At 37.7% G+C, this 26,851-nt stretch overlaps 1 protein-coding gene across 5 annotated transcripts in view; it reads right to left on the bottom strand.

The window, feature by feature from the left end:
• The window catches only part of CERS6 (ceramide synthase 6), a 113,243-nt gene continuing 86,392 nt past the window's right edge, over positions 1 to 26,851 (bottom strand). For 2 of the 5 annotated variants that reach the window (XM_052674991.1, XM_052674994.1), the window contains 5 exons: positions 25,180 to 25,308; positions 21,240 to 21,346; positions 9,058 to 9,214; positions 8,387 to 8,410; positions 1 to 5,398 (listed from right to left, as the gene is read on the bottom strand). In XM_052674991.1, coding sequence (XP_052530951.1) covers positions 5,237 to 5,398; positions 8,387 to 8,410; positions 9,058 to 9,214; positions 21,240 to 21,346; positions 25,180 to 25,308 — 579 coding nt within the window. In that variant the 3' untranslated portion in view covers positions 1 to 5,236. Of the gene's footprint in view, positions 5,399 to 8,386; positions 8,481 to 9,057; positions 9,215 to 21,239; positions 21,347 to 25,179; positions 25,309 to 26,851 lie in introns of all 5 variants that reach the window. The other 3 variants (XM_052674992.1, XM_052674995.1, XM_052674993.1) reach the window with 2 other exon arrangements.

Genomic DNA, 26,851 nt, shown 5'->3' with positions numbered 1-26,851 from the left:
TTCCTAATATTTATGTTTATTATGAAAGTGTCTCCAAATTAAAATAACCCACAATATTAATTGGTTCCAGAGACTTCATGAGGAATACTTATTGTCCATAATATAAAAAGAAACAACGAAAAAACCAAACTGAGTCAAACTCAAAATAACTCCCAAATTTCTACACAACAGCTGTACATAAAAGGACTTTCAGCTAGCTAGCACATCACTGTGTCTGGGATTGTGGAGTTCCTACATATCATTGCATTTCTGAAAGAGTTGCTCAAGCACCAGATTGTAATGAAAACACAGCTGAAGTAGTGTCATCTGCCTCACTCTAACCCTGACTTGCAACAGGCAGTCAACATGCACAGTACAACATGAGAGCTTATCTATGAAACTTAAATCCTGGGACTACCAGAAGATGAAGTTCAGCAGAAGCTATAAAATGTCGTTAATTACATAGATCATTTTAGGTTAGATGAGAATCTTTTTTTTTCTTTTTTTTTTTTTTTTCCATCTCATATATAATCACTGTAATCACTGTCAGCTGCAAAACATCATTTCATAGCCTTTTCATCTATTTTTCAAATTGAAAGCAATTTCAAAAACAGAATTCTGTACAGACACATTCAAACACTGTGTTTTCATTGCAACTGCACTCAGAAATCTTTACAATTTAAAGGCTACACACATATGTCACTTTTCCAAACTTCCATCAATGTTTTCCAAAAAGAAAAGAAATAAAGAATAAGGTTGTCTTCCTGAAGTTCCCATTAGATCCCTGCTCCAAATCAAACCCATCAAAACAAATAATACAAATTGGTTTTTCTTTATGGTTTAAAGGCAACTGTAGTTTGCAGAACACTGAAGTTAGGCCTAACAGGTTTTACATTACAGGAAGGATAAAAAGTATTCAACAGCTTCTCTTACAACAAATGTCATAAGTAGTAGACAAGTAGGAGACATACAAAAATGGGTTGTAGCAAATAGATTAAAAAAATACCAAAGCATCAACTATAGAAAACCAATGTTAGCCCATATTTATCTGAGAATACGGAAGGCTGAGCTAATGAAAAGATGAACATAACAGGCATTATGCTTCTTAGTTGATCACTGACATTTGCTGCAGGGTAACAGCATTTGCCATCTTGGTCCATTCAGAACTGTGAAGTGATTTTCATTCAAAACAGACACAGATTTAAGACAAGAATTATTTTACTGTAAGCAAAGCTTTAGTGCATGTACTCGGATCTCAGAAAAAGGATTTGGCATCAGCAATCATACAGAATGGTCCCAATCTGAAACAGGAGCTGAACATATCTGAAGCTGTGACACCTGTTTCAGCTCTGCTGGAATTAAATAACGCATAGAAAAAATACAAAATGGCAACAAGGAAACAGCATGGGACACTTTGGTATTATAGAACTAGAACTATTTAACAACAATCAAGACCCAAATTACTCCAGCGTTCACCATTGTTGTTTCATTAGATATTTCTTCCATTTTCTGCAATGTTTAAGTGTTTGCGTTTGTTTTGTTTTCTTAAGAAAAAAACCCAATATATATCTTTTTTTCTGGTACAAAACATGACAATATGAAAAGCAGTAAGCAAAGGGAGACCTGAATTTATTTTAATATACTCTGGACTGGCTAAGGAAAGAAAAATTCCTACCATTTACTAACAAACTCTACACATCACTTCCTCATTTTTCTACTTCAACATCTTAACCACTGTGTCGTGTACTGTACTATAGAAAGAGAGCATAAAGGTTGAAGACAAAAAGGTTACAGAATACAAACCCTCATTTCTAAATTCTACAGAAGGTATGAATATACATAACCTTTTAAGATATCGCATTTACCATGAGCCATGCGAATCACTTTAATACATTTTCAGGAATATGTGTGATTATCCTTTACATATGTAACGGCCTCCAAAAGCACCTCACAAACCTCTTCAGCAAAGAAGCAAACAAATTCAACTGAAAAGGAAACAAGTGTGTGATATTGTCTGGAAGATTAGGCCAAAGTTTTGACATCCATTGGCCAAAGCAATGAATCAAAGCACGCTGCCAAGTATGATCACTAAAACACCTGATCATTTTCAGTAAGGACAGATAAAAAATTATATGAATCTCCATCAAAAATTGTTTAGCAAAGTTTAGTTAAGTACTTGAAGCTTCTTTGCTCTCACCCCATTTTCACAAACATGCCTTTTGACCCTGTTACTCTGCCTATTTTCTAGACATATTTATACTTATTCTAAGCTGCTATGAATAGACTTCAAAAAGCCTGTTTTATAGGAGATAAGTTACTGGAGGTCAGATGAACCACAGTAAGTATTTACATGCTTTAGTGCATAACAGATACAACTTAATTTGGAATTCAAACCAATTTCAATCCAAGTTTCAATCCAAGTTACATTATTTAACAATGGGGATACACTAAGCCAGAGGCAGCTAGTCAACTGCGTTTGTAACACTGACTGTAGGTCTGACTCAATACTATACAAAAGAGCTGGTGAGGATCAACAGGGATCAACGTTACCTGCCTCTTGTTTGGAGATTGTTAATGGGAACTGTTTTCTGTCCAGATATCAAAGATGTTACAATAATATAGATGTACACTGACAGTTTAGAGCAACATTCTGCCCCCATATAAGACAAAATATCTGCCAGAATGCCAGTTTTGTAACTATCTTTGCAAAAGGGAAATCCAGTAGAGATAGAAATGAACATCATGAAGGAAGCATGTTCAGGCCTATTCACCAGAGGCTGGTTGGCACTGGAACAATCTCCTGTGGAGCAGTGGTCACAATCTCATGTGGCCGGAATTCAAGGAACATTTAGTCAAGATTCTTAGACATAGGGATTGAATTGTGGGTGGTCCTGTGTGGAGCCAGGAGCTGGACTAAATGATCCCTGTGGGTCTATTCTAACTCTGGTTATTCTATGATACTGTTATTCTCAATGACCAGGTCAATTAGCAAGTCAGATTTCAGAACTAATAACACTTATTCAATAAATCCCAAGATCATTTTGTTTTAAAACCTTAGCATAATCTTAACAATAATTCTTAAACAGTGGCCATTCAAATACTGTGGATGGGATAGCTTCTATTGCAATCACGGTATCTTCATCTGTATTACATGCTATCTTCATATGTGTTACTTGCATTAAAATCAGAGGCACAGAAGACAGATGAAAAAAAAATTAGAGGCAAAGAAGCTTTTAGAGGAGAGGGAGATTTAAATAAGACTTCCTTTCTCCTTCAGATATGCTCAGGGACATACAAACTATGAAACTGCTGAATAGTAAAGGATGCTGCATAAGTAGCAAAACTGACATTTTTTCTCCCATGATTTAGAACTTTTTTGTTTTCTTACCTTTGTTTTCTACTAAGAGGTGGTACGATTTTCATTCATACTATTCTGTCCTTACTTTCAGCGTGTCTTTTGCTAATGTGCAAACGGTGCCTATGAGTAATAAAAGTTTCAGAAGTTTTCAAGACTCACAGGTAGAATAGAACAAAGCTTTTTTTCCTCCCCCCCAAAAAAAAGAGAGAAGTGGCAACTAAACTTTCTTCAGTGGACTCTGTATACAATAGAGTCTTTAAACATGTATTATGATGCCAGAAACCATCTTTATTTTACCATTTTGCATAGGTAGAAGGAATAAAAAAATATTTCCCAGACTAGACTTTCTGCTGAAAGCAGCATTCCAGTCCCTTTCAATACAGAAGACATGCCGTTAGATTTTTTTTCCTGGTTTATTCCTTCCTTCCATATTTTTTTCTTTTTTTTTCTTTTATATATATATGTCTTTGGTCTATAAGCACATTGGTTCTGTGTGCACATACACAATACTGTTGAACAGTAGGTTGCATAGAGTCTGTTGCCCAAGAACCTTGCCTACTTTTGGCACTGCTATCACAAATCACAGAAAAATGTCCTGCAAGAGTTTTATGATCCTTAGCATCCTATATCAAACTCTGATCTAGGAACAAGTGAGTATATCATGTTAAAATAATACCTATTTGGGGTATTATTTTGTCTTCTTCAGGACACAGTTTATATATCCTTGATGAAACAGGAGAGCAAAATTATTTTGCAGACAGTCTTAATTTTATTTATAAAAGTGATAGAATAGTGCTGAACCTTCAAAGTTTTATGTTAAGAATTATATTAAGTGAATTTTGCTGAAGTTTGCATGCATTTAAACTACTTCTAGTAATGTATGGCATTCTGTCTTTTCTCTCTTCAGCCTACTAAAAAAGTGGCAATGTCTCTAAGAACGATACCTAGAATAAACTGTGTCCAAGGAAGCAATGACTTCATCTGCTGCTTTTTTCATTCTCTGCTCTCATCTTTATGAACTTGGAAGAATAGTTTCAGGAGTGAGTTCTGGATTCACAATGGTGCACTTTCAACATGGAATCTGTGTAAAAAGCTGATTGTCATAATAGATGTCAAAAATTGCAAGAAAAAATAAAAGGCAAGAATGAGTGCATCCTAACTGCTGACATCAATGCTTCTGGACATTTGCACAACTAATCAAAACTACTTCTAATGCAATTAACCACCAATTCTGAATTTTAGGTTATTCTAAAGTAACATTTCCACAATCATAATGGTTCTTTTTTCCCTAATTGCTAATTGATTATATTACCTAGCATTCAACATATAAATCCAGTCTTTTAAAACTTTATATTGGAGGAATGGCCAGTGTGATTCGATAAGCAGTTTCAAAACCAGCACTTTAAAACACAAAGTAACAAAAATATCTGAAGCAGATCTAGAATCTGCAAAGCTATGTTCTATCTTTTGTAAGTAACAAATAAAGCAGTTATTATTTATAGCAGACTCAGCAAAAGCAACAGGAATGGACAGAAGAGATCAGAGCGTGATACTCTCCACCACTGAGAATCCCAAGAGATAAAGTTTGAGAATAGATGTTCCCTTTTGTCCAGAAGTTCCCAGAAAGAATACAGAATAAATAATATTTCAAATATGGTACAAGTGAAAATACTGCTCCCATTGTGTCAATTACATACACATACAGCATGCCTACCTACGTATACAGAATGATGTGTCGTCTTCATTCACAAACAGGGAGTATGGCAGTGCACTATCAGAATGCTTCAATACTCCTAATTTTTTTTATGCTGAGATAAATGAAGAAACAGCATTCACAACTTCTAATTTACTTACAGTAGCAAACAGTTCATCCTGTTTATGTCTTGTGACACTCAAAGATTAATGCTCCTCTGAGCATGTGCTACCAGTAAGATACCCATTTGTCCCATTGGCACCACCAGTCCCATTAGTGGTGATAGTACTGTGCAGGGTCTTTGAACGAGGTACTGTTTCTTCCTCATCTGAGCTTGACTCAATGTCACTTCGGTCATCCTTTGTTACCTGTAGAATTTGAGAAAAAACAAGCAGTAGACAATTTTAAGGAAAGAATGGAGCTTTTTGATGCAAGCTGGAATCAGAGAACTCGAACAGTTTTCAATTGGAGATTTGAAAGTGGTATCAGATCTGGCACATTTCTCCTCCTGCCTTCAACTCCCTTCACTCCCACAGCTGCTAGTACATACACTCTTTGTGAGCAGAGGCAAGGTAAGAACTTTGCACTGATGCATTCAAGGTAATATCTCGAGGGAAGAGCACAGCGATCAAGGCAAAGGCTGGTACCTACTAAAGGAAGCAACAATTCAAACTCCCTAGTTCAGCCTAGTCCCCTTCTCTTTGCCCTCCCACTACAACCTTATTTTCTATGTCTTCAATAGATCGGTAAGCTCATCACTGGTACAGGGATTCCTGTGCTTCCCTTGGGGTACTTCTCTTTGACTTGATAATGTCAGGATAAAAGCAAAATATTCACACTAACCTCTTTCCCTTCACTTCTTAAGTCATTCTCTAGAGACTATACAGCTCACAAGAAATGTGCTGTGGGCTAGCAGTAGAAGGTGGAAGTATTAGCCTAAACATAGCTCACTGAACCAGGTAACTGCAGTCTGATCTTAGAGAAAGGATGAAAATGGTGGTTGGAAACACAGGACAGTCGAGTTCCTATCACAGGAACCACACAAGCAATTGAGCAAGTTCAATCATCTGCAAAATTTTTCCATTTGAAAGCTGCTTCAAAAACATACTGGCTTTAATTGCTAATGATTTTCTGCTAATTCCCAGCTGAACTTAATTCCTGTCAATTTATACTTATTTATTTTATGAATTCTACTCCATAGGCTAAAGGGTCTACTCTTCTCTTCAGTAGAGCTCGTTGAGGGTCATAAGTGAAGATCATTAAGTTTGAGAGCTGAACACTAGGTCCCTTCAGAATCCCTGAGTTGACTTTGCACCCGAAACAAGTAAAAGAGGGGGGACAAGAAGTGGAGAAGAAAACAACAGGCATGATAAGGAGAGGAAAAAGGAGAGCAGAAAAGAAAATCCTGCAAAGAAAAAGCCCTGTCTGCTCAATTCTTAAGGGTTTGGGGTTTTTCAGTTTTTCTTTTTTTCCCCCAGGTGGTAACAATGGCACAGCCAGTGTCTCATATAATTCCCAATAACTGCCCATAATTCAGGTCAGAAGAGACCATGGGAAGTCTATGCCTAAATTCCTGCTCAAAGCAGTGTTAGCAATAAGGTAAGAGTTTATCACAGATCTCTATCCAGTGTGGGCTTGAAAATCTATAAAAATGGTAGAATTATATCAGATGAACAGAAAGAGGCATGAAGTTGAAGTTGTCTGCAAGCTTAAATATGCAGCTTTCCACTCCTGTTTGTATCCCTGTTTGTATAGCTGAGATTCCTAATTCTGTCAGCATCTACCAATACTGTATAGATCACCACATCTGACAGTTACAGTAGACTTTACAACAGTGAACGGACACAAGAATTAGAAAACACATGGCAAGACTTTTCCCCAAAGAAATCAAAACAACCACATAGCAGGGAATATCACTTAACATAATTTTTAATTACAGTAGTTCTCCTCTATTCCAGAAAGCCCTGGAGGCAATTCTTTTGTCTAGTTGTTGTTTCAGAAATGACTGTTTCCCTTTGGGGTTCCCAGCGCTGCTACTGACCTTATATCATAAACCTGAGCAACACCACTGTTTGCCAGCGGAGGAAAAAAGAAAACACACACCTATTGACACTAAAATCCAGCTATACAGGTATAAGGAAATATATATATATACCTTTATATGTACACCTATGGTATATATACACCTGTATATATATATATATATACCTGTATAGCTGGATTTTAGTGTCAATGTCTAGCAGTGTCACAATTCTGGCATCGGTGAAATTGGACTTCAGCTGTGCTTGGAAATTCCACACCATACTACACAGCTTCAATTAACAGAGTACTTTAGTCTCTCTCATATACAGCGACTTTTATATTACAGCTGTTGCAGATATAGAAATACACTTAGAATTACACCTTTATCAGACAAAAGAGAATTGGCTCAATGAGATGTACCTTAGATCAAGTGAGGGGAGATTGATCACCTGAAAATTCTACCATCATTTGAGTTCTCTTAATATAGTAGATTTGCTGTTAAATATTCTGGTAGGGTATACTCAAAAGCCAGTTAATCAAAAGAAAATCCTATGATGTAGCCACTTAAAAAAAAAAATGTAGAAAGCAACATACCAAGGTCTTTGCACTTAAACCTTGGTATGAATCTATATTGAATCGGTACTTAATTCTCTTTATTTATCTCCAAAATAATCAACTGGAGTAATTCCTGAAGAGGGTGTTTAAAAAAATATATATCTAGGTTTAAAAAACTCTGAAGTATAAATGAGAGTAAGAAACAGATTATCAGGAGTACTTACAAATTTAGTGATAATAAATCGCTGGGCTGTTTCAAAGGTGGGTAACAGTAATACATTATGCACTGTGATAGCACTACTTATTTTACTGTAGAAACTGAGAGGATGTGGTTGCAAATGAATAAGAACGTTAAGATCTAGAGAAAGAGTCCTAGATTAATGTATAGGCAGTTTTAACATGGTCACTATCTTGCTGCAAGTGTCTGACTCTGCTTTTGTACAACCTAAATTTCCTTGGTTGAACTACAAGGCAGAGGACGTATATTCTCATGTATGCCTTCTGAATGGTACCAGAGTAGCTGTTATCCTGCCAATATTTATGTACAAAAATGGTTGTAACACCAAGATACTATGAATATTAGGTGATGCACAGACAAGAAGTAAAAACAGCCTTAAAAGACAGCCTTCCTTCAAATATCTAAATACAAGCGATGAATAAAAATAAATAAATAAATAAATAAATCAGACAGAAACTGCAGAACAAAAACAAAAGCAACAACAAACACTCCAGTATTTTGCAGAATGTATCTTTTGCATAGTAAATGTAAAGAAACTTACATGCAAGGGGTTCCACTTTCCAGCCTTCCAATGCAGCACAAGGGACAGGATAGACAAACAGAGTAAGAGAGGGTGCAAAACAACAGGCCAAGTTCTGAAGTACATTCAAAGAAAGCAGTTATCTACAGAACAGTTCCTGTTTCATTTGGGAGTGGTTACACATCTAAAATAATTACTTATGAGCTCTAGTCCTTAAGGACAGAGTACACTGTACTTTAGACAATCCTTAGGCATAACATTCATAGTCTAAATACAAGTATTGTTTCTGCAGACAAAGTGCACACAAAGTGGAATGAGGTTAGCATTTTTTCTGAATTACATCTCCCCATCAAATGTAACAATGCTAACAAGATATTACATTTTATCTCAAGCAGTCTTGCTGGGGGGAATCCTCTGGTCCTTCCCAGAGTCTCATAAAAACTAAAAAACAAAAGAGGTTGTGGTTTGTAATCTTGCCACAAGCAAAAGCAGAAGAATTTCAGTTTGTATTATTATTATTATCACTGTCAGCTGGGAAGCCAACAGTTTTCTAACCAGCATGAAGAAGAAAAACAGAACTGGCATGTTTAGTAATGTATTAGGGTTCAAAAAGAAAAAGTACCCCAAAAGTGACCACGTACTGATACTGAAACAGTTAAAATAGTAACAGAAGTCTATCAGTGCTGTCTTACCTTGCCTTTTGAAATAGCTTTGTAGGCTGCCTTTATTATTAGGTAAGACCAAAAACAGTGCAGAATTTGAAGAACCACAAGCAGCACGTTGAAGACCCACAAGGCAGGAAAATTGCCCAGAGCTTCATACAGTTCAAATACTGTAGTGTTTAATATCCTAGAAGAGAAAGGGACAGAAAAATCATTACACTTTTTTAAAGCCAGCAATCTCAAAGGATGCGCTTTCTAAATCAAGATGACAAATACAGATTAGATGGGGTCTATCCATATAGTTTCATCTTACAGCAGCAGTGACTTCATGTCTCTAGAGAGAATCACCACCAAAATTTGGCTTATAGTGCTTAATGTCACTTAAGAGACATTACATACAGGAAAGAAAGATTCTCAGCATGCATTTCTTCTTTTATAAAGCTGGCAGGTGTCAGCTGTCTTAAATAACCAAAATGCTCATTAATAACAATGATTGCTTAATTCCTTAAAGTTTTTTTCATCTCGACTTCCTCCAGACATGGTTTGGTACCTGTGTACTACCAACATGAAAGAAGTGGCATATATGGGGACTGTTACTTTGCATGCAACTTCCAAGCACTAGTACCCTATTCTTCAAAACAGATTCCCAGGCTGCGATAGGGATCTGCAACCTCTCCAGGGAATAGCTGTATGAATTAGCTACCAGCCTATAGTCACTAGATGGCAACCGACGTGCTTTGTCCAAATGCAAAAGGGACATAACTGAGGTCCTGCAAGGATTCAGGACAGCAGAGCTCACTTTTGAAATGCTAGGGACACCGAGCTCTACTTTTTAAATAATCACACTTGCCACAGCTACAGTCCGTTCCAAAAACATTAAAATCAGTCCAAGCAATAATAAGTATGTATACACACATTTAAGTTAGAGTACAGCATAATGATTTATATGTATATATGAATAGCATTGACCACAAATCAGGTAGCAATTTCTAACACTCTGGCCTTGTCGTATGTAAGGCATTTCATAATAAATATTTTAGCTTTTTATTTTTGCTTTATTAAGTTAAGATACATGTATGATTCATAATTTAATGAAAGGATCTTATAACCTTATATACAGTTGTGCTTTCAGAATGCTTTATGTTTATGGAGTAGACATTGGAAAAATGTCTTGTAGCTGAAGCAAAACAGTTCTGCATTTACTGTACTGCTCTAATTTAATGCTCAGAACAAAATTAACATATTTTCAGAAACAACGAAACAATCACCATCTAACTTCTCTAGCTGAATAAGCAGTACTCAGGAGGCTATCAGCAACAGGCCCACGTTGCTTATCTGCTGACTCAGACAAGATGGATCACCTGTCGTACACTTGGGATGAAATAAAGAAAGGGAGGTGAAGGAAGAAGAGATAAAGAAAGAGTTGGAGAGGTGGAAGAGTAAAATGCATGTTTAAATTCATCTGAGAATTCGCAAAATCTGCTGTTTGCTTCCGAAAGGATTTTAGACAAATAAGAGAAGACAAGAAAGAAGGCCATGTGAAAAGAGTAGTTCCAGGCAGGTGGAAAATTCATGATAAACACTGCAGAATGAAGCATAGCAGGGTTACTGCCACGCTGGGCATTATTACCATGTTCAAAAGAAGCAGAAACTGTGCAGCTGAAATGAATGCTAGTTCAAGTTGCCTTAACTTCTGCAACATTGCCCAGTGCCCGGCAGACTGCACATGCAATGAGCAGAATGAAAGGCATGCTGCTACTATAGTGGAAAAGGTATAACAAATGTATTAGCTTATTCTGCATTATACATACTAAATAGTGACTAAGACCAGAGATCAAAGAGTCAGAGGCCTAGATTCTGTATTTCTATTAACTTACTGTATGATCCAAGAAATTCTCAAGTTCCTTCACCCAGTTTATGTATTGTTAAGGATGTATATAAAGTATCAATGCTTATCTGTCTCACAAAGATGATGGAGCGTGTTAATTAACTTAAATTAATGGGCTTGTTTATAAACCACTATGGACTACACTGTAACACTAAGAGCATGAAAGTACACACACGCACATGTTGGCCAGCCACAGGATATACTGTCTACAGTTCATTAGTAGTCAAGGTTTATCACTGTTATTTAGACCTTCATAGAAATACAATAGGCCTTCAAATCCCAGGCTGCCCCAGTTACTTGCACTAACAATGCTAAGCTAACTTTACACACAATGGGTGATCTAATAGGTGTTTCTGCATGCATGACCTTAAACAAGCTACCCAACATTTTACCCAAGAAGGGTATAAAATGACAAGTAAAACAGCCATTAAGTTCAAGAAAAACTGGACTACAGCAACTGCATATCCCAGAGTTCTCAAGCTGCAGTACAGCTAAATATTTAATTATAGCAAATCCAGTATGTAAAGGTTGTACCACCAACTTCTCACTCTTCTGAGTTTCAGCTTGGCAGAGAGTTGGAACTAGATAATCTGAGCTCCCTTACAACCCAAGCCATTCTATGATCCTATGATCATGCGGAGTTCTGTTCATCCATTCCAGTGTCACACCAGAAAACATTCAAGTCAGCTGAGGTCTGACTGCTCATACAAGCTCAGATGCAGTGCAGACAGGTGGCTTCTGCTTTGACACTAAGCAGCAACAGTACCTCTTTGCAGAAATCACATCCCCAACCCTGAGATCATATTATTTTAAATCCTGTGTAGATCAATAAGATTTCCAATTACTTAAAAAAAAAAAAAAAAAAAAGCTGCTACAGACAGGAAATTATTTATGTTTGACATACTGTACAAGATACCATTCTGATCAAGCTGTCACTGTCCTATGTTCAGCTGTGCTTTTCTCTTCACTCAATATCTTCTCATCAACAGCTATTGCCCATTAACTGATCTTGCACTAGCGTGAATATTAGTATTTCTATCCTTGTGGATGGAAGAAAAAAAAAAAAAAAGAATACAAGGTCAGAGACATCTTCACAATCCAAGCTCAAACCTCAGGACAGTCTTTCAGTAGACATTACGATATGAAAAGAATTCAAATTTCCTAGCTGAACATGATTATACTCAGCAAAATGTTTTACCAGTAACATATCCTGGCAAAATGCTTACATGAAGACCTGTGGATTACAGCACACAGCAGAGGGAAATGACTTTTGCTAAGAATGAAACTTCAAGCACATAAAATTTTTATACAAGCAACAGAAAATATATTTCAAGATCCCTTCGCCTGGAGTTCATAGTATTCTCTAAATAGAAAGGCTCTTAATGTAACCACGTAGGACTGTTTCCTATTTTTGCAGCACAAGCTATCAGAAAATAAAAGCCTTTCTGATGCCTCTTTCAGTTAAGTAAATGCAGTACCTGTGTGGGAGGAATATTCTTACTTTTGGAGCACAGACACACTGTGTTGAGTTCAGCTACGTGGCACAGCAAACATTTCAGGAGAAAAGATGATCCAAACTTTCTTCAATGCAGGAACTAAATAGGACTTGTTCAAAACTCATAAAACAGCCACAGCCGCCCCTCTGCCAGACACTTATTGCCCTTCAAGTGGCTTACATACCATCAGTAGTAGGAGTACTGCACTCTGAATTCCTTATTTTATTTTTTACTGAGAACCTGTCCCTGTAGCAACAGTATCATTTTTAAATCCATGCTTCAAAAAGTGTGATGGTAGCATCTATCAGTGACTTATCTTTCAAATAAATGGTGAAAACATCATGGATTATATTTAAAAATTATAATATCATTAAGGTTGGAAAAGACCACTAGGATCATCTAGTCCAACATCAACGCATCACCATCACACCCACTAATCCACATTGCTCAGTGCCTTTTTCTGAAAACTTCTAGGGACACTGACACCACCACTTCCCTGGGCAGCCTGTTCCAATGCTTCACTCTAGGAACAAGTTTTTTTCTAATATCCAACCTGAACATTACCTGGTGCAACATACAGCTATTCCTTCTTATCCTATCACTGTTACCCGGGAGAAGAGAATGACTCCCACCTCACCATAACCTTCTTTCCGGTTGTTGCAGAGAGCAATAAGGTCTGCCCTGAGCCTCCTCTTCTCCATACTAAATAATCTCAGTTTCCTCAGTTGCTTCTCATAAGACTCGTGTTACAGACCGTTCATAGCTTTGTTGCCTTTCTTTGGACATGCTGCAGAGTCTCAATGTCTTTCTTGAAGAAAGCAGCCCAAAAACTGGGTCAAATTTTTATCTCATCTGTCTCCAGATAAAAATCATGGCCAGCCTCTTTTCCCTCCTTCCTGCAAACAACGCAATTTTGGAGGACTTCAGATGACTGCCATCGCTGAGTCACCCTTCAGTTCAGACTCCTCAGCTCAGCCACTGTGCTCTTCAGTCACTGTGCCTTGAGGAGCTGACTTGAAAGCAGCTAAAACATATAAGAAAGTGCCTAGACACAGTAACATCACCAACATTGCTTCCCTTCTCTTGAGACATTTACACTCATGAGAATAATTTTGAACAGAAGTGCCCCAGCACTTGTTTTTGTCCTGTTTTCAATCAGGTTTTAGAAAGGAAAGTTAGAACACTGACTGAACAGCCTGCCCCAACAACAGAAGTCACTATTACTGGCACAGGGCACAGACTACAAAAACTAAAAATAAGAACTGACTTTGGAAGACCTGATAAAATCCTTTTTCATCTCATTTTTTTCCAGTTGTGATCACACATAAGTGTTAAAAACTGAAATACTGAACAAATGCCACTTCTTGTTATTTATGCTGCAAAGCCGCAGTGGTGAATGACATACACAGCCTTTCAATTTCTTACAGCCTTCCTGTAAACTCATCACTATTAACCCAGCATTCCAAAGACTTCAGTTTTGCTTCACATAATCCTGAGTTCACAAGTGCTGTAAACAACTTGAGGAAATAAAATTGGCATTATTTGGCATTATTAAGGACATCACTGAGTAGCACTTTGTCAAAAGCAGATGGGATGACATTATACATATTCTGCTACAGAGCTAAGAGTTGAAGTCAGTGCTTTCTTCAAATGTTTTTTAGTTAGCTTGCAAAAACTCTTTATTAAACGCTGTTAAGTGCATAGGCTGTAAGTTGCCTGCTGAAACTACAGGGCACCTGAATTACAAGGATATTATGTAATTTTTGCTGTTACTTCTGCAGCATCCACTCACTGACACCATGAATAACATCAGTAATGAAATACATTGGATTAAAATAAGAATTTATTCTTTCAATATCTGCTACCCACAATCTAGGTTGTGCATTATTTTGGACAACGTTATGAGCAAAATGAGGTCAAAACAGTGTCAACAATATACTTTCATAATAAGAAAGTAATTCATTTTACTGCAGAGCAATTAGAGATGCTTGTCCAGCTCTATACATAATATCAGTCAGGATAGAAACGTTTTCACTGGCTTTAGGATCCAGTAAGAATCAGTAAGGCCATCATAAGTAAAACATTGATCATTCAGAATCTAGATGAGATTTGGACAGATGAGATTTATCTGGTTACCTAGATTTTCACCATGCCTAGTAAATAACCAGAACTCTTGCTTTAGCTAGTGCCCACATCTTGTTTTGATGCAGTAGGATGCTTGTGGGTTTGAGCTTTCTGTTTTGCCAATATGTTCAGAGGAAAGAAGCAGGGTGCCTCTGTCAGGGTCCGCATGCTGCCTTCCCACCATACACATGCTCAAAGGGCCAAACAATAGAAAATCTGCTGGGAAAGAAAAACAGATCAAAGACAATGATTCAAATTCCCTGCATGTTAGGAAATGCACAGAAACAGTCAAAATCAGCTAGAAAAAAAGACAAGGCCATAAGAAAACAGAGGTTCAGCAAATCTCTTCAGCAGCTGCTACTGATGGGGGCTCTGTGCTGCCCTATTAATAACTCAAGCTGTAATTTCACTCAGAGAGAAACAGATTGCATAATAAAAGGAAAGAGACAGAACAGTGCAAACTGGCAATACTGGATCACTGTTTGGAGACCCACTGTGTGCATTAATAACATGGCTGTATCCCACACTGTTGTTTAATGATGAAATTCAGGAAGGGCTAGTTAGCTGGTCATGCAGAGATAAGAGAGATAGTAATAAGTAACTAGAGTTTGTTGCAGCACACCATGGTGAACAGAAGTTAATTCTAACTCAGCAAGGATCATTCTATGCCTGTCTGGCTCATGGATAATCACTGCCATGAAAAGGCAATTACAAATCATCCATGAACCAGACTGTATTTTCATGAACTTTAAAAATAGAAGAATAACAAAACTTTAAAAAACTTTAAAAAAAGAATAACAAGAAAACAAGTAGTTATTCTGAGCACTGGCAGACCTGTGTTAATATAGCTTTTGTTGTCATAAGGAGAAAAAAAAAACAACACAACTATTTAGTAACTGCACTTTTGAGTCAATGAAAAGACAGGTTGAAACAGTGAGAATTATTATCATTATTATTGACAGAATCTTTCCAAACAGATGCACAAACAGGAGATTCAGTTAGATGCACCAACTAATATTAAACAAGACAACCATGTAGCTAAAGCAGTTTTCTTATCTGTGCTCACAGCTTCTAATGTTTTGGAGGCATCAAGGGTGTCTGAAGAGGCCAACAACAGGGCACCTGGGTAACACCAAATCTACCTAGATGAGATTTTGGGGGACAGGAGGAAGATGTCTGTGTTCTTTATAATTAGCTTGAATCAAGCTTTCACTTACATTTGTACAGTTAAGTTACTGGTGTTTTACAACATTTGCCAATGAATTTACACTGTGTGACACTGACACTTCACAGACCTAATGAATGCAAACCCCATTACCCTGCTCCCTTTACTTTCGATTGTGGCACCTTCCTGCAACTCGGTTTGTTCTAGTTTTCCTGTAACTAATCAAAAGTGGTGAAAAATAACCTCATACTAGTACTATTCTGAGAATCATGAAGGAATCTGAATTTACACAGCTTAGCACTGTCCACATGGTAAGCATCAGCCTTGCTTTCATTGGAGCCTTCCCTTCCTTTTTTCAATTGAAAAGTTACACCTTTCTGTAGCTACTTCAACATGTTGTAAAACAGTAAATGAGTATAGTAGCCTCATGTCTCTCATCACACCAACTGCTTTCCACTCAAGCTCTGTAAAATACCCTGTCACCTTGTGAAACTAGTTTCAGGTACTGAACTCTTCACAGCATTATTCAAACTGCTCTGTCAGAAAAAGAAAACACAACACATATATTCTGGAAGGATAAGCACAGTAAGAGAGTAGTTCTGGGACTCCTCTTCAGCCCAAACTTCATGAATTTCACAGTTCTCAGAGCAAGGATTTCGCAACAAGCAAAGAAAGACTGGAAGTCTTGGCTGCTGTAACGCATTACTTTCCTCAGACCCACATCTCCTGTAATGTAAGAGCCCGTTTGTTCTCTGTACACTTCAAAAAATGATTAATAATTATTAATAAATATTACAGCTCCTTGGAGTATAATAAAACTCCCCTTGGAGTTGAAATAAAAACAAAATGACATTAAATAGCAAACCATTCCTTTATCAACAGAGAGAAAACTGCACATGCACAACTGCATCAAAACAAAGTGTTTGAGAATTAGGGAAAAGAACGTGCAAGGCTTAATGGAATGAAGAAAAGCTTGAGGTAACAGCTTTGCACAGTATGACCACAGTATTAGACCAACCAGGACCTCGACGTCACTTCTGTCAAGTCTTCAGTTTGTGGTTGCCTTCATTCTCTTTACAGCTGTATCATTTGAGAAGGCATCATATTCCCTCAACTTACATAGAGTTATGTTTTATGTTGTAATTTGCTAGAACAGAGATTATGCGCAAGTGGGAGAATTTCACAAGCAAAATGTCTTGTCAGTGAAAATAGCAGCTTTACTCCTACATTCACTTAGTGGCAGGAGGAAGAAAGTATCCTGGGGTTTTTGAATTATTGCTGAAATGAACTCCAGATGCCTGTAGAAATACTGCTAAATATATACCTAATTGCCTGTTTCTTTTGTCTTAGCCATGCTGCTAAACAACCTTCAGACAACAGCATTTGATACATTCTGAATTCTTTATTAGCACCTTTATGCAGAATTAAATGGCACTTGTGCAAAGCTGGAGCACAAGCTCATGCCTGTGCTTCCTAAGCAGCGTTGTTGGAACCTTGCCTTGGATATTTGCCTTCCTGTGTGGGGGAGGTTTTCTTATAAATTACAGCCTTCCTTTCACATTACATGCTCACCAATTATTTATTTTATTTTTTACCTCTTAGTTTTTATGCTAGAGGAATTTGCATATTTATATAATATTAATCAAGCACCAAATTTTGCTGCTTTGAATATTCAGCAACAAGGAAAAGGAGAGCAAAACTATGTATTCTGGCTTGCTGCCACTGCAGTGACTCAAATTTGCCAACATGCAAGCTAATGGGGATGAAAAGATAGCACTACAGCTTCATAGAAAAAGGGGATAGAAAAAGGAGATACAAGCTCATGCATCCCATACTTAATTTCTACTAACCGTGGCTCCCATGTGCAATGCTCCCACTAAGCTAAGAACTAGGAAACTGCCTCCAAACTCTGTGATTATGGATGTTTGTAAGGATAAGCATTAAGTGTATGTAAACTGATACTTTGGTTTGGAGAAATGATAGTGTCAAAAATCACAAATAATATACATCACACTTATACTCTCTTCCCTATAACTGAGCCATCCTTGCAACTAGCACTCCAGCAAGAGAACCCTCTGAAGATACCTTTCCATTTATTCCTTTCTGTTAGAAGGCATTTTAGGGCTAACTTGTGATTCATAGTTTAATAAGATTTCAAAAGAGCCTGATACTCTTATTTCTTAGTCATGCAGGTAAGCATATTAAAGACTGCATGAGCTTCAAAGCAAGGACTTTTTTTTGTTAGGAAAAAAAATACCATCACCACTGTCCATTTATTAAATAGACAAATTTCCTAAGCTGAAATGCTGGATTTTTGTCGCTGTTGTTTTATTATTTTTTTTTAACTGAAAGGGTATAAAAATCAGGTAAATGACAATTTCAAGACATAGACAGAAATGTCAAACACTGTTATGAACAGCATCAGGTTCCAGGTGGAACTCAGAGTGATACAATGCTAACAGTTCCATTTCATATTCACAAGGACTAGGTGAATGGCTAAACTGTTCACAGATTCAAATGAGATAAACATGGCTTTGGTTAGCTAAGCAGGAGGAAAGGCAAAGGGATCGCTAGTGTAACCATTCTATTTGTGAAACAAGAGTACATTGTCTGCTGTTAGCTATACGCAATCCCTCTGCCTTCTCTGATTTTATGAGTCTTTTCTGAATGATACCACCTAACCACTCCAGTGTTATGATGCATTCTTCTACCACAGGAACAAAATATGGGTATTACACAGGCAGTATGTCAAACAAATTTTACTCTTGTAAAAATAAGTTTGTTGTCTATATCACCTAGCAACTAACTTTGCCCATAGCTGTAATCGGATGTTCTCATTAAACCAGTATTCAGTACCAAGGGAGTCAACAACAATACCCAAAGCTACCGCACAATGCTCTTTTCTGTCCCTCTTTCCCAGATCTACTCACCACAATTTTCATCCTGCTTTCAGTACAGTGGGCCACTGCTACTCTTTAGAGAAGAATTCAGACAGTGTTCAATCAGAAGTGTTATAGAACTGCTGCTTGTACCAAGTATATACAGGAATGGATGGACATGCCCCAGCTGAACAGCACAAAGCATCATGCCTGTAAAGCAGCGCTCAAATCTCTATGCTTGCTCTGTAACTTAATGCTGTGCTGGTAGTCTCTTCCAGGACTGCAAGTCTGACAGCATGAGGTGTGCATTACAGGGTATGAATCTCAGTTCTGGTTACAAACGCAGTGTTATTTTCATTGTCTCAGGTTAAAAGTTAAAGCGTGGATTTTCAAAAACTTGACTACCACAGTAGAGATGTAAAGGATGGGAAAATCTTGACCTTGATGATTTTAAGATATCTCAAGAGAAAAAGCATATTGGCCAGATGCTTCTAGTTAAACATGTACAAGATCAATGTCCTCCTTCAAAATCATGCACCCTGGGAAGATTAATCCAGTCTTCATTGTTCAAATTGTCTTCACAGCAAGCACAAAGCAGTGATCTGGTAAAGTTTGTGTCTAAATAACAATATTTAAAGTCAGCAGTTCTCTCTTTGCAACTTCAAATAACACAGAGAGTGGTTTAACTGCTCTGCTAGTGCTACAGATAAACACATAAGGCACCTTGTAGAGCCACACAAAGACTGAGGTTGGAGGGGACCCCTGCAGATTATCTGGTCCAACATTCCTGTTCAGGCAAGGTCATCTAGAGCAGGCTGGCCAAGACTTGGACTTTTTCTGTGTCACCACAGTCATCCTTTTTGTCATCTCTGCATTTACATAAGACCTCTTCATTGCCTTTGACATTCCTTGCCAGATTAAATTCTAGCTGAGTTTCCTCTTTCCTAACTTCATCCCTTCATGCTCTGCATTCCTCTCAGGTTAGCTGTATAAAAAATCCCACCTCAAAGCACGCAGAAAAAACTAAATTTATTACCGTTTTTAAATCATCAAAGGAGAGAGAAGTGAGCAGTGGCACTTCTATTTCAAGCTGCCATAATCAGACTGAGCCTTTCCTGCATTTCCCAATATAAAGCAGTCTGCAATGGTTAGATTAAATCCTATGATCAGAAATGCTATTGTTTTTCCTATTTGAGATCATACAGATAAAAAAAGTTAACTTAATTCATTTAGCGAAATTCAATGAATGGCCAAGTTAACTTCAAGGAAGTAATGAGGAAAAGGAAGAGAAGATGCTTAAGAAACAAATCATTGCTCCTTGGAATAAAATAACATGCATTTAAAAAATGCAGTTTGTGTGTCTAACCATTTTCTCCTTCTGTTATGGGGCTGTACAAATAGCACAGTAGGGGTCAGGCATTATCATATTATTTTTTGGGGGTCATTAACCACTAAATGAGACTTCTACATTCTAGTGTTAATCAGAACTGATAAAACACCTTAAGGGCTCCTTAGGCTTATCCTGTTTGCAGTAAACAAAGCCATAAAGAGATACCATCATACAGGATTTGAGAAGAAATTATAAGAGAGGTTGATACTGGTATCCATACATCCTCTGTCTGCTTAAATAAAGAATTTGGTTGTAATCTTTCTAAATAAACCTCTGCAAAGGGTAACATTTCTGATGCTTCCCAAAACCAAAACTACTGCCATTATCTTCTGACATAATAATGGATCCTTCCTGGTCTCACAGAGATGTGGAAATTTCAGTTAGTTCTGTTTGCACTAGATAAAAGAAGGATCTTGAGCATAAAAGAGTAAGGTCAATGCCTTCTCCCAGCCCTGCTCATATATAGGGCACATGCACCTATAGCAGAGCATTTCCTTTTTAGGCAAAGGTAACTAATACTATAGTTACAGAAAAACTTCAATGAATTTCTCCACCAGTATGGAAAAGTCTGCAACCTTCTGGATATTGAAGATCCCAGCTAAAGAATCAAATATCTGTGTGTATTTGTATGTGTTCAGGTGTATGTACCTAAGAAGAGAATGTGTGTGCACACGCAAGCAGCTACCTTTGTCTGGGAAAAGGTGAGATTACATTAACACCAATACAATTACCTTAAAGATGCATGTCCTACAGAGCTTTCCCACTACCTCCAACAAAAAGGGTAGAAAGGATAGAAGGGTAGAAAATGAACAGCCTGCAGTACTGTAGATCTCCACAACAATAACATCCTTACACTGATCTCAGCAGGACTGGACTTAGCTCTGTGCTTTCTTTAAGCTGAACATGTTCATAAAGCATGAGTTGTAAGCTAATGTAAAGATCAAGCTTAGCATCTGTTCAGTGCATTCAGCAACTAATATTTTATTTTCTCTCCTACTTTTTGCCAACACAAGAAACTACCTGCTAAGCCATGCAATTTCCAATTCACTTCTAACTTAAAACCAGCAGAAGCCCCACATTTCTTGTCTAGCACACTGTAAATCCAATGGCAGTCTAGCAAATAGGCAACTACAGCACCTGGTTATATCTGAAACACTGTTTGATGCTTTGGGAAACAGAGTAACGTCAACAAATCATGTTCAATTACAACACGGTTATTTTCAAATCTGTTTGATGCTTAGCATTTGGTGGAAATGATGTGCTTACTCACCATAAAGGATATATGCCAAGCCTACTGACAATGAAGACAATTGCAAACGTAAGGAACAGAAGGTCACTCAGTTTTTGACACTTGCAATAGTTTGCCATTTTGGCAGCCTGTAAAAGAAAGAAATGTCTGTTTACTTCCGTGAGGACAACTGAATTCTCTTGAATTGTGTATAAGTTGTAAAAAAATAAAAATAAAAATAAAACAAATTTTGATTAAATGACCAACATTTTCATTGGGCCGCCTCACAGAAACCTCAGAACTCCTCTCTACCAAGCAGTTGGAATTTTTTCTTTTCCTGAAAAAAAGTGCACAAAACCAGAATATTTCCTTCACTTCATTCATCTCCATTCCATTTCCTATTTGAAACTGTACAAATCCTACAGTTTCAAATTTACAAAACTCTTACAAAGATTGTACTGAGCCCCACTATGTTTATGCTATCCTTGTCAGCAGCCTTTTAACCTACTTTCTCTCATCTTTCCACAGTGCTGCAATCCAAGTCTGTCCCACTGGGCTGCATTTTCATTTTTGGCAACTATATATCTTTCAGCTGTCCCATACTTCTGTCTTCCAGTTTTTTGCTATATATAACATTTCTGTTTCAAATGCTCAATTGTGCCCCACAGCCTCTATTCTCCTACAGTATCTCTCCTGCCTTTCTAGCTTATACAGAGCAGTTGCTATCTTTAAGTTTGTATTCCTCTCTCCAAATCTTTTCCCAAGGCTTGTATTGCTCCTATGTCCTCCTCCTCCATCTAAAACTCTTTGCTTCCTAACCTTTTGCCATAAGCCTATTTTTACATGCTCCAGTCATTTGTCTTCATGCAGTCTTCTGACTCCTTCCTTGGTCAAGGAGTCAACCAGATACAATTCACTCAAACTCTTTAAAACTCTGATCTTACCTGAAGTTTCCCTGTCCTCTTCTTCCTGAAGAAAAAAGCATGCACATACAACCTTGTTTTAAGGCACTTATGCTGCTTCCAGAGTGTTCATGTCTTTCTTATGCTTTGTGTCAAAAGTGTACAGAGCCACTGCACCATGCAGTATATCAAGAGATTAATTTAGTGTCCACTGGATGCCTCCTTGAGAAGGGACACATATCCAGCTCCCCTATCTAAAAAATGCTTGATTGTGAAGACTTTCAGAGGCTAGGAGGGAGAAAAATAACCACAATGCATAGAGAATACTATTCTGAGTGCAGAATTCAAACTAAAGAACTATCTAAAATGGTCAGAGGCAGTCCTGCTTTGTTTGATTCTATTGGTATGAACACAATGAACCTGAAAACGCTCAATGCTCACATCAGACAATCCACATGCCAAAACCAACCAGCACTTCTTGATGTTACATAAATATTTCTATTCAAATATTCTGAAATATTTCTATTCAAAATCTGAACATAAAGGATATTTTTACAAACAGAAAACAAATTAGGAAGCTTATGAAATATTTGGAAAGCTTCAAGTGCTGCAAAGAAATCATTAGTATCCTGAATCAACCCTATAGTCTTAAAGCCTTCTCAATCAGTCCTGTATTCTACTGGACATGAATGCGTTTCCTAGCAGTTTGTACTTTGGCTGTTTTAAGGAAAAGATAACACTTTGGATGCCAACATGTAAGGGAGAGGAGTTACTAACATAATGATTTTCAGATAACTGGAAATTCAGTATTCCCACGATGGCAGACTAAAAAAAGATGGTTTTACAGAGTGTGAAGCTGGTATTGCCACAGCAGCTTGTAGTAGTATTTCTCAAAAACAGTACAGGTGATGGGTTATCAATACTCAAAACATAGATCTATAAACAACTTTGATAAGGAAGGACTAGAAAAAAGTGGTAAAGTGCATGTCCTTGGATAGAATTTGGCCACCTAAGACAGTGTAACACAAAGTAACATAGCATTCATTAAGTAGGAAGGGAATTGGGTCTGGAAGGTCTCAAGGTCCCAAATAAGAGCAGTTTTACACTCTTAAGCAGATTAGTTCCAAGTGTTTTTAACCCGCAAGCTGTACTACATTGCAAAGATAGCCCAAGCCTCTCAAAGAACTGAACTTAGAAGGGATGCTGAAATTTTCTCTCAGTAGCCTGGATTTCAGCTAAAGATTATATAATGGCTTCCTACGCAAGCCAATGATTCTATGCTTAGTCTATCCTGGCATAGCTAGGCTGCTTTGAGCATCCAAGATAAACTAAACTGAGGTACAGATTTGTGAGTATCACAGAATCTTAAAATGGCTGAGGTTGGAAAGGACCTCTGGAGGTCACCCGGTCCAATCCCCCTGCTCAAGAAGTAACACCCAGAGCCCATCGTGTCCTCAACCATGTTCAGAATGCTTTTAAGAATCTCCAAAACAGGTCAGGTACACAATTGATCCATCACAGTAAGAAATTCTATCAGCTTCTTTTGCAGCTACATATTTATTTTCCTCTGCATTAACATTCCTTAAATAATATCAGAGTTCATTTTGTCTTATATGGCACAGGGGCTGTGACTTAGCAGAAGAGAGCATGTTGAGTGAGTTCTAACAACCCCCTTAGTAAATGTTTCTCAAGGGTTTTGGTTATGATTGTTATACTTCATAAGCAGCTTTAGTATTTCCAGGTAAAACAAGCTGAAAAAACTGACCAGGAAGACTGCAAAAGGCTGTCTCACATAACAAAATAGACTTTGCTTTATGTTTTCAAATCGTGAGAATAGCAATCTCTCTTTGTCTTAGGGGGACAGAGGAATTGATCAAAAATATATATCCCAGTGTGTTCAAGCTAAGATTTTAGCTAGCCTACCCCAGCTACTCTTCAGTGTTTTCCAGTTCCACAGGCACTGGTCTGATCTGAAATGAACAACATCAAGTATGCCCTTCTGTTGGCAAGAAAATAGGAATGAAGAAGGTTTGGGTGAATTAACAGCCAGCAGAATAGATCTACACACGTTGCTAAAACAGGAAAAAAGCTTGCAAAGATGTAATTATTTCTAATTAGAGAAAAACAGATTCTTTCTTGCCTTCATTCTCAGGCAGTTGTGTGACTTCTAGATTAAAAATAAATTAAAAAATAACAACAGGGTTAAAGCACAATCAAACCAGAATGGCAGGACTTCAAGACTGAGAAAAGTGAATAATGCAGTGAGGCTATGTTCTTGCATAAAAGGATCCTTGAAAATACTTAAAAAACAAACAAACAAACAAACAAACAACAACAACAACAACAAAAACTTTTAGACAAAAACAATTATTATCTGATCCTGACGCAGAGTCCACATCACAATCTCAGCATTACTCATGAGAAAAATCTCTAAATTGCTGCAAAAGAAGTTACAGATCATCTTTTTACAGATAATCTTGTCTTAAAAGAGTGTAAATCATCTCCCTCTTCTCCAAAGCCATCTGCTTAATACTGGCATCTAGATGAGGTGTGGGGACAGGAATTTGGAAGTCATCCAGAGAAGGAGGTGAGTTCACTGCCTTTGCACAGGATGAGCACATTGTTTCATGCCCTCTGCTCAGCAAAGAACAGCAGAACCAAATCACGACCCCTTGATTCTTCCAGAGGCAGGATTCTCCCTTAGTTCATCACTTCAGAGAGGTCAAGCCAGGAGTTTCTATCCCACACAGCAGCCACTTTCCATTTTTCATAATCTTTAGTTTTTGATTTTTTCATGCTATATTTAAAATCTGCAACTCTTCCTGGCAGTGCATCATCAGACTGTTCTATACAAGCAGCTTATCAAAGAATAAATCAGCCTAAAGTCACAAACATGGACTGCTACAAGCGTAATACATTTCAGTAAGGAAATACACTATATTAATCAACATTACCATCTTGAACTGGCCTCTTTGCTTAGGGAATACATGTTCTGCATAGCAAATAGATTCTACCCACTGACACGCGAGCTCTCAGAATAGTAAATATCACGTACATTGATGACACAGGTATTGTCTCACCTCTAGGACAACATCAGCAGCATCATGGAGACATAAGGTCAGGGTTCCCACTCGTGTCAAATTGGTTACATATGAGAAGGTTATCAGGGTGACTGTTACAATGTGGTGTGTAAACATGACGCCAAAATCCTAGAGCAGCGAGAAGCAGAAAAAAATAAAAGAAAAAAACAACAATGAAATAAACAGTGAGATTCAGTATACCCACATAAAAATGGATGAATGTTTTTAAATCCAGCATTATGGTTACATTGCAGGAAGATTCTGCTACTTAAGTACCTAACCAGCGATATTTTTTCCTTTGACTAAATAAAATAGCCACTGTATGATAACAAAATGCGAAAAGATTATCAAAAGCTAGAAAATAGCTGTGTCTCTCAGTTTGTAATAATGTAATTTCATAGACATCCAGACTGTAGTTACTATGAAAAAACTTATGTACATACAAATCAAATAACACCTTACTTCTTATATACTGAGTAATACACAATCTGCAAAATAGTGCATCATTTACAAGAGTTCAAACAGCTGCAGAAGTACAAGCAACACATTTCCTCAGTGCTATGAGCAATTATTGACAGTCACCTGCCAAGTGCAACGGAGCAGTCTCACAGAGCTGAGAATCCCAAGTTTCTGTTTTCATTTGTTTCTTTCTAATGTTTTGTCTTTACACTATAGCAGGGTCAGAAAAGTCTTCAAATGAGCTAGTGCAGATCCTCCTACTAAGATCTAAGCTGCTATCTTCCAAATGATGCACATTGCCCAGTCTTCAAACTTCAAACAGAGTCAGCAAGTAACTGTTACTATTGAAAAATATGGGCAGTAGTAAAACTCCTGGAATATCAAAATCTCTGATGCATCCTTAGGAGTGGGCAAAGCAAAGGGAAAAACTACTGCACCTGGCCTACACTCCTAGGCTGATTACAGGGAGAACAGGATACACTGGCATGAGACTCTTTTCTGTAAGGCATAAAATCAGTTTAAAAATCATTAAGTCTTGCTGGAGGCTGGAGTTTGCTTAACTACGTTCAAATCTGTGAGAAAGTATTATCAAAACTCTGAAGAAAAGGTCACGGGACCATTTGATTGGGGAGTTCCTCCAGGCATTGGGTGCCCAGGTAGCAAAGCAGCTCTCATACAAGGCTGTTGCTAAAACAGGAAAAAAGCTTGCAAAGATGTAATTATTTCTAATTAGAGAAAAACAGATTCTTTCTTGCCTTCATTCTCAGGCAGTTGTGTGACTTCTAGATTAAAAATAAATTAAAAAATAACAACAGGGTTAAAGCACAATCAAACCAGAATGGCAGGACTTCAAGACTGAGAAAAGTGAATAATGCAGAGAGAACAGATCCAGACAGCCACAAGGAACAGCTCCTCCAGGAAGGCTCATCTCCTCACCAAGTGCTTTGGGAGGTAGCATTTGTGTTTCTTGCAGCAGTTGATTCCAACTAAGCTGTCACCAGCTGATAAGCCCACTGCAGAGAAACAGCAGGAAAACTGAATCTGAGCAGCTGCAGCCTTTTGAGGGACAGAGCCTGGAGGGAAGGTCTGAGGGCCTGCAGGAAAAGTGTTGGTGAGCTCCCAGTAACAAAGGGATAGCCCTGGCTATAGCTGCCCATTGCTTGCTCTCTCTAGTGTTTGCAGGTGACTGTTCAGTGCCACCTTGCCTGTCTCT

The sequence above is a fragment of the Tympanuchus pallidicinctus genome, unplaced genomic scaffold, assembly GCF_026119805.1.
Source record: "Tympanuchus pallidicinctus isolate F22 unplaced genomic scaffold, pur_lepc_1.0 scaffold15, whole genome shotgun sequence".
Classification (NCBI taxonomy): domain Eukaryota; kingdom Metazoa; phylum Chordata; class Aves; order Galliformes; family Phasianidae; genus Tympanuchus; species Tympanuchus pallidicinctus.
The sequence above is the reverse complement of the archived record's forward strand: the minus strand, read 5'-3'. Positions and strand labels throughout refer to the sequence as shown.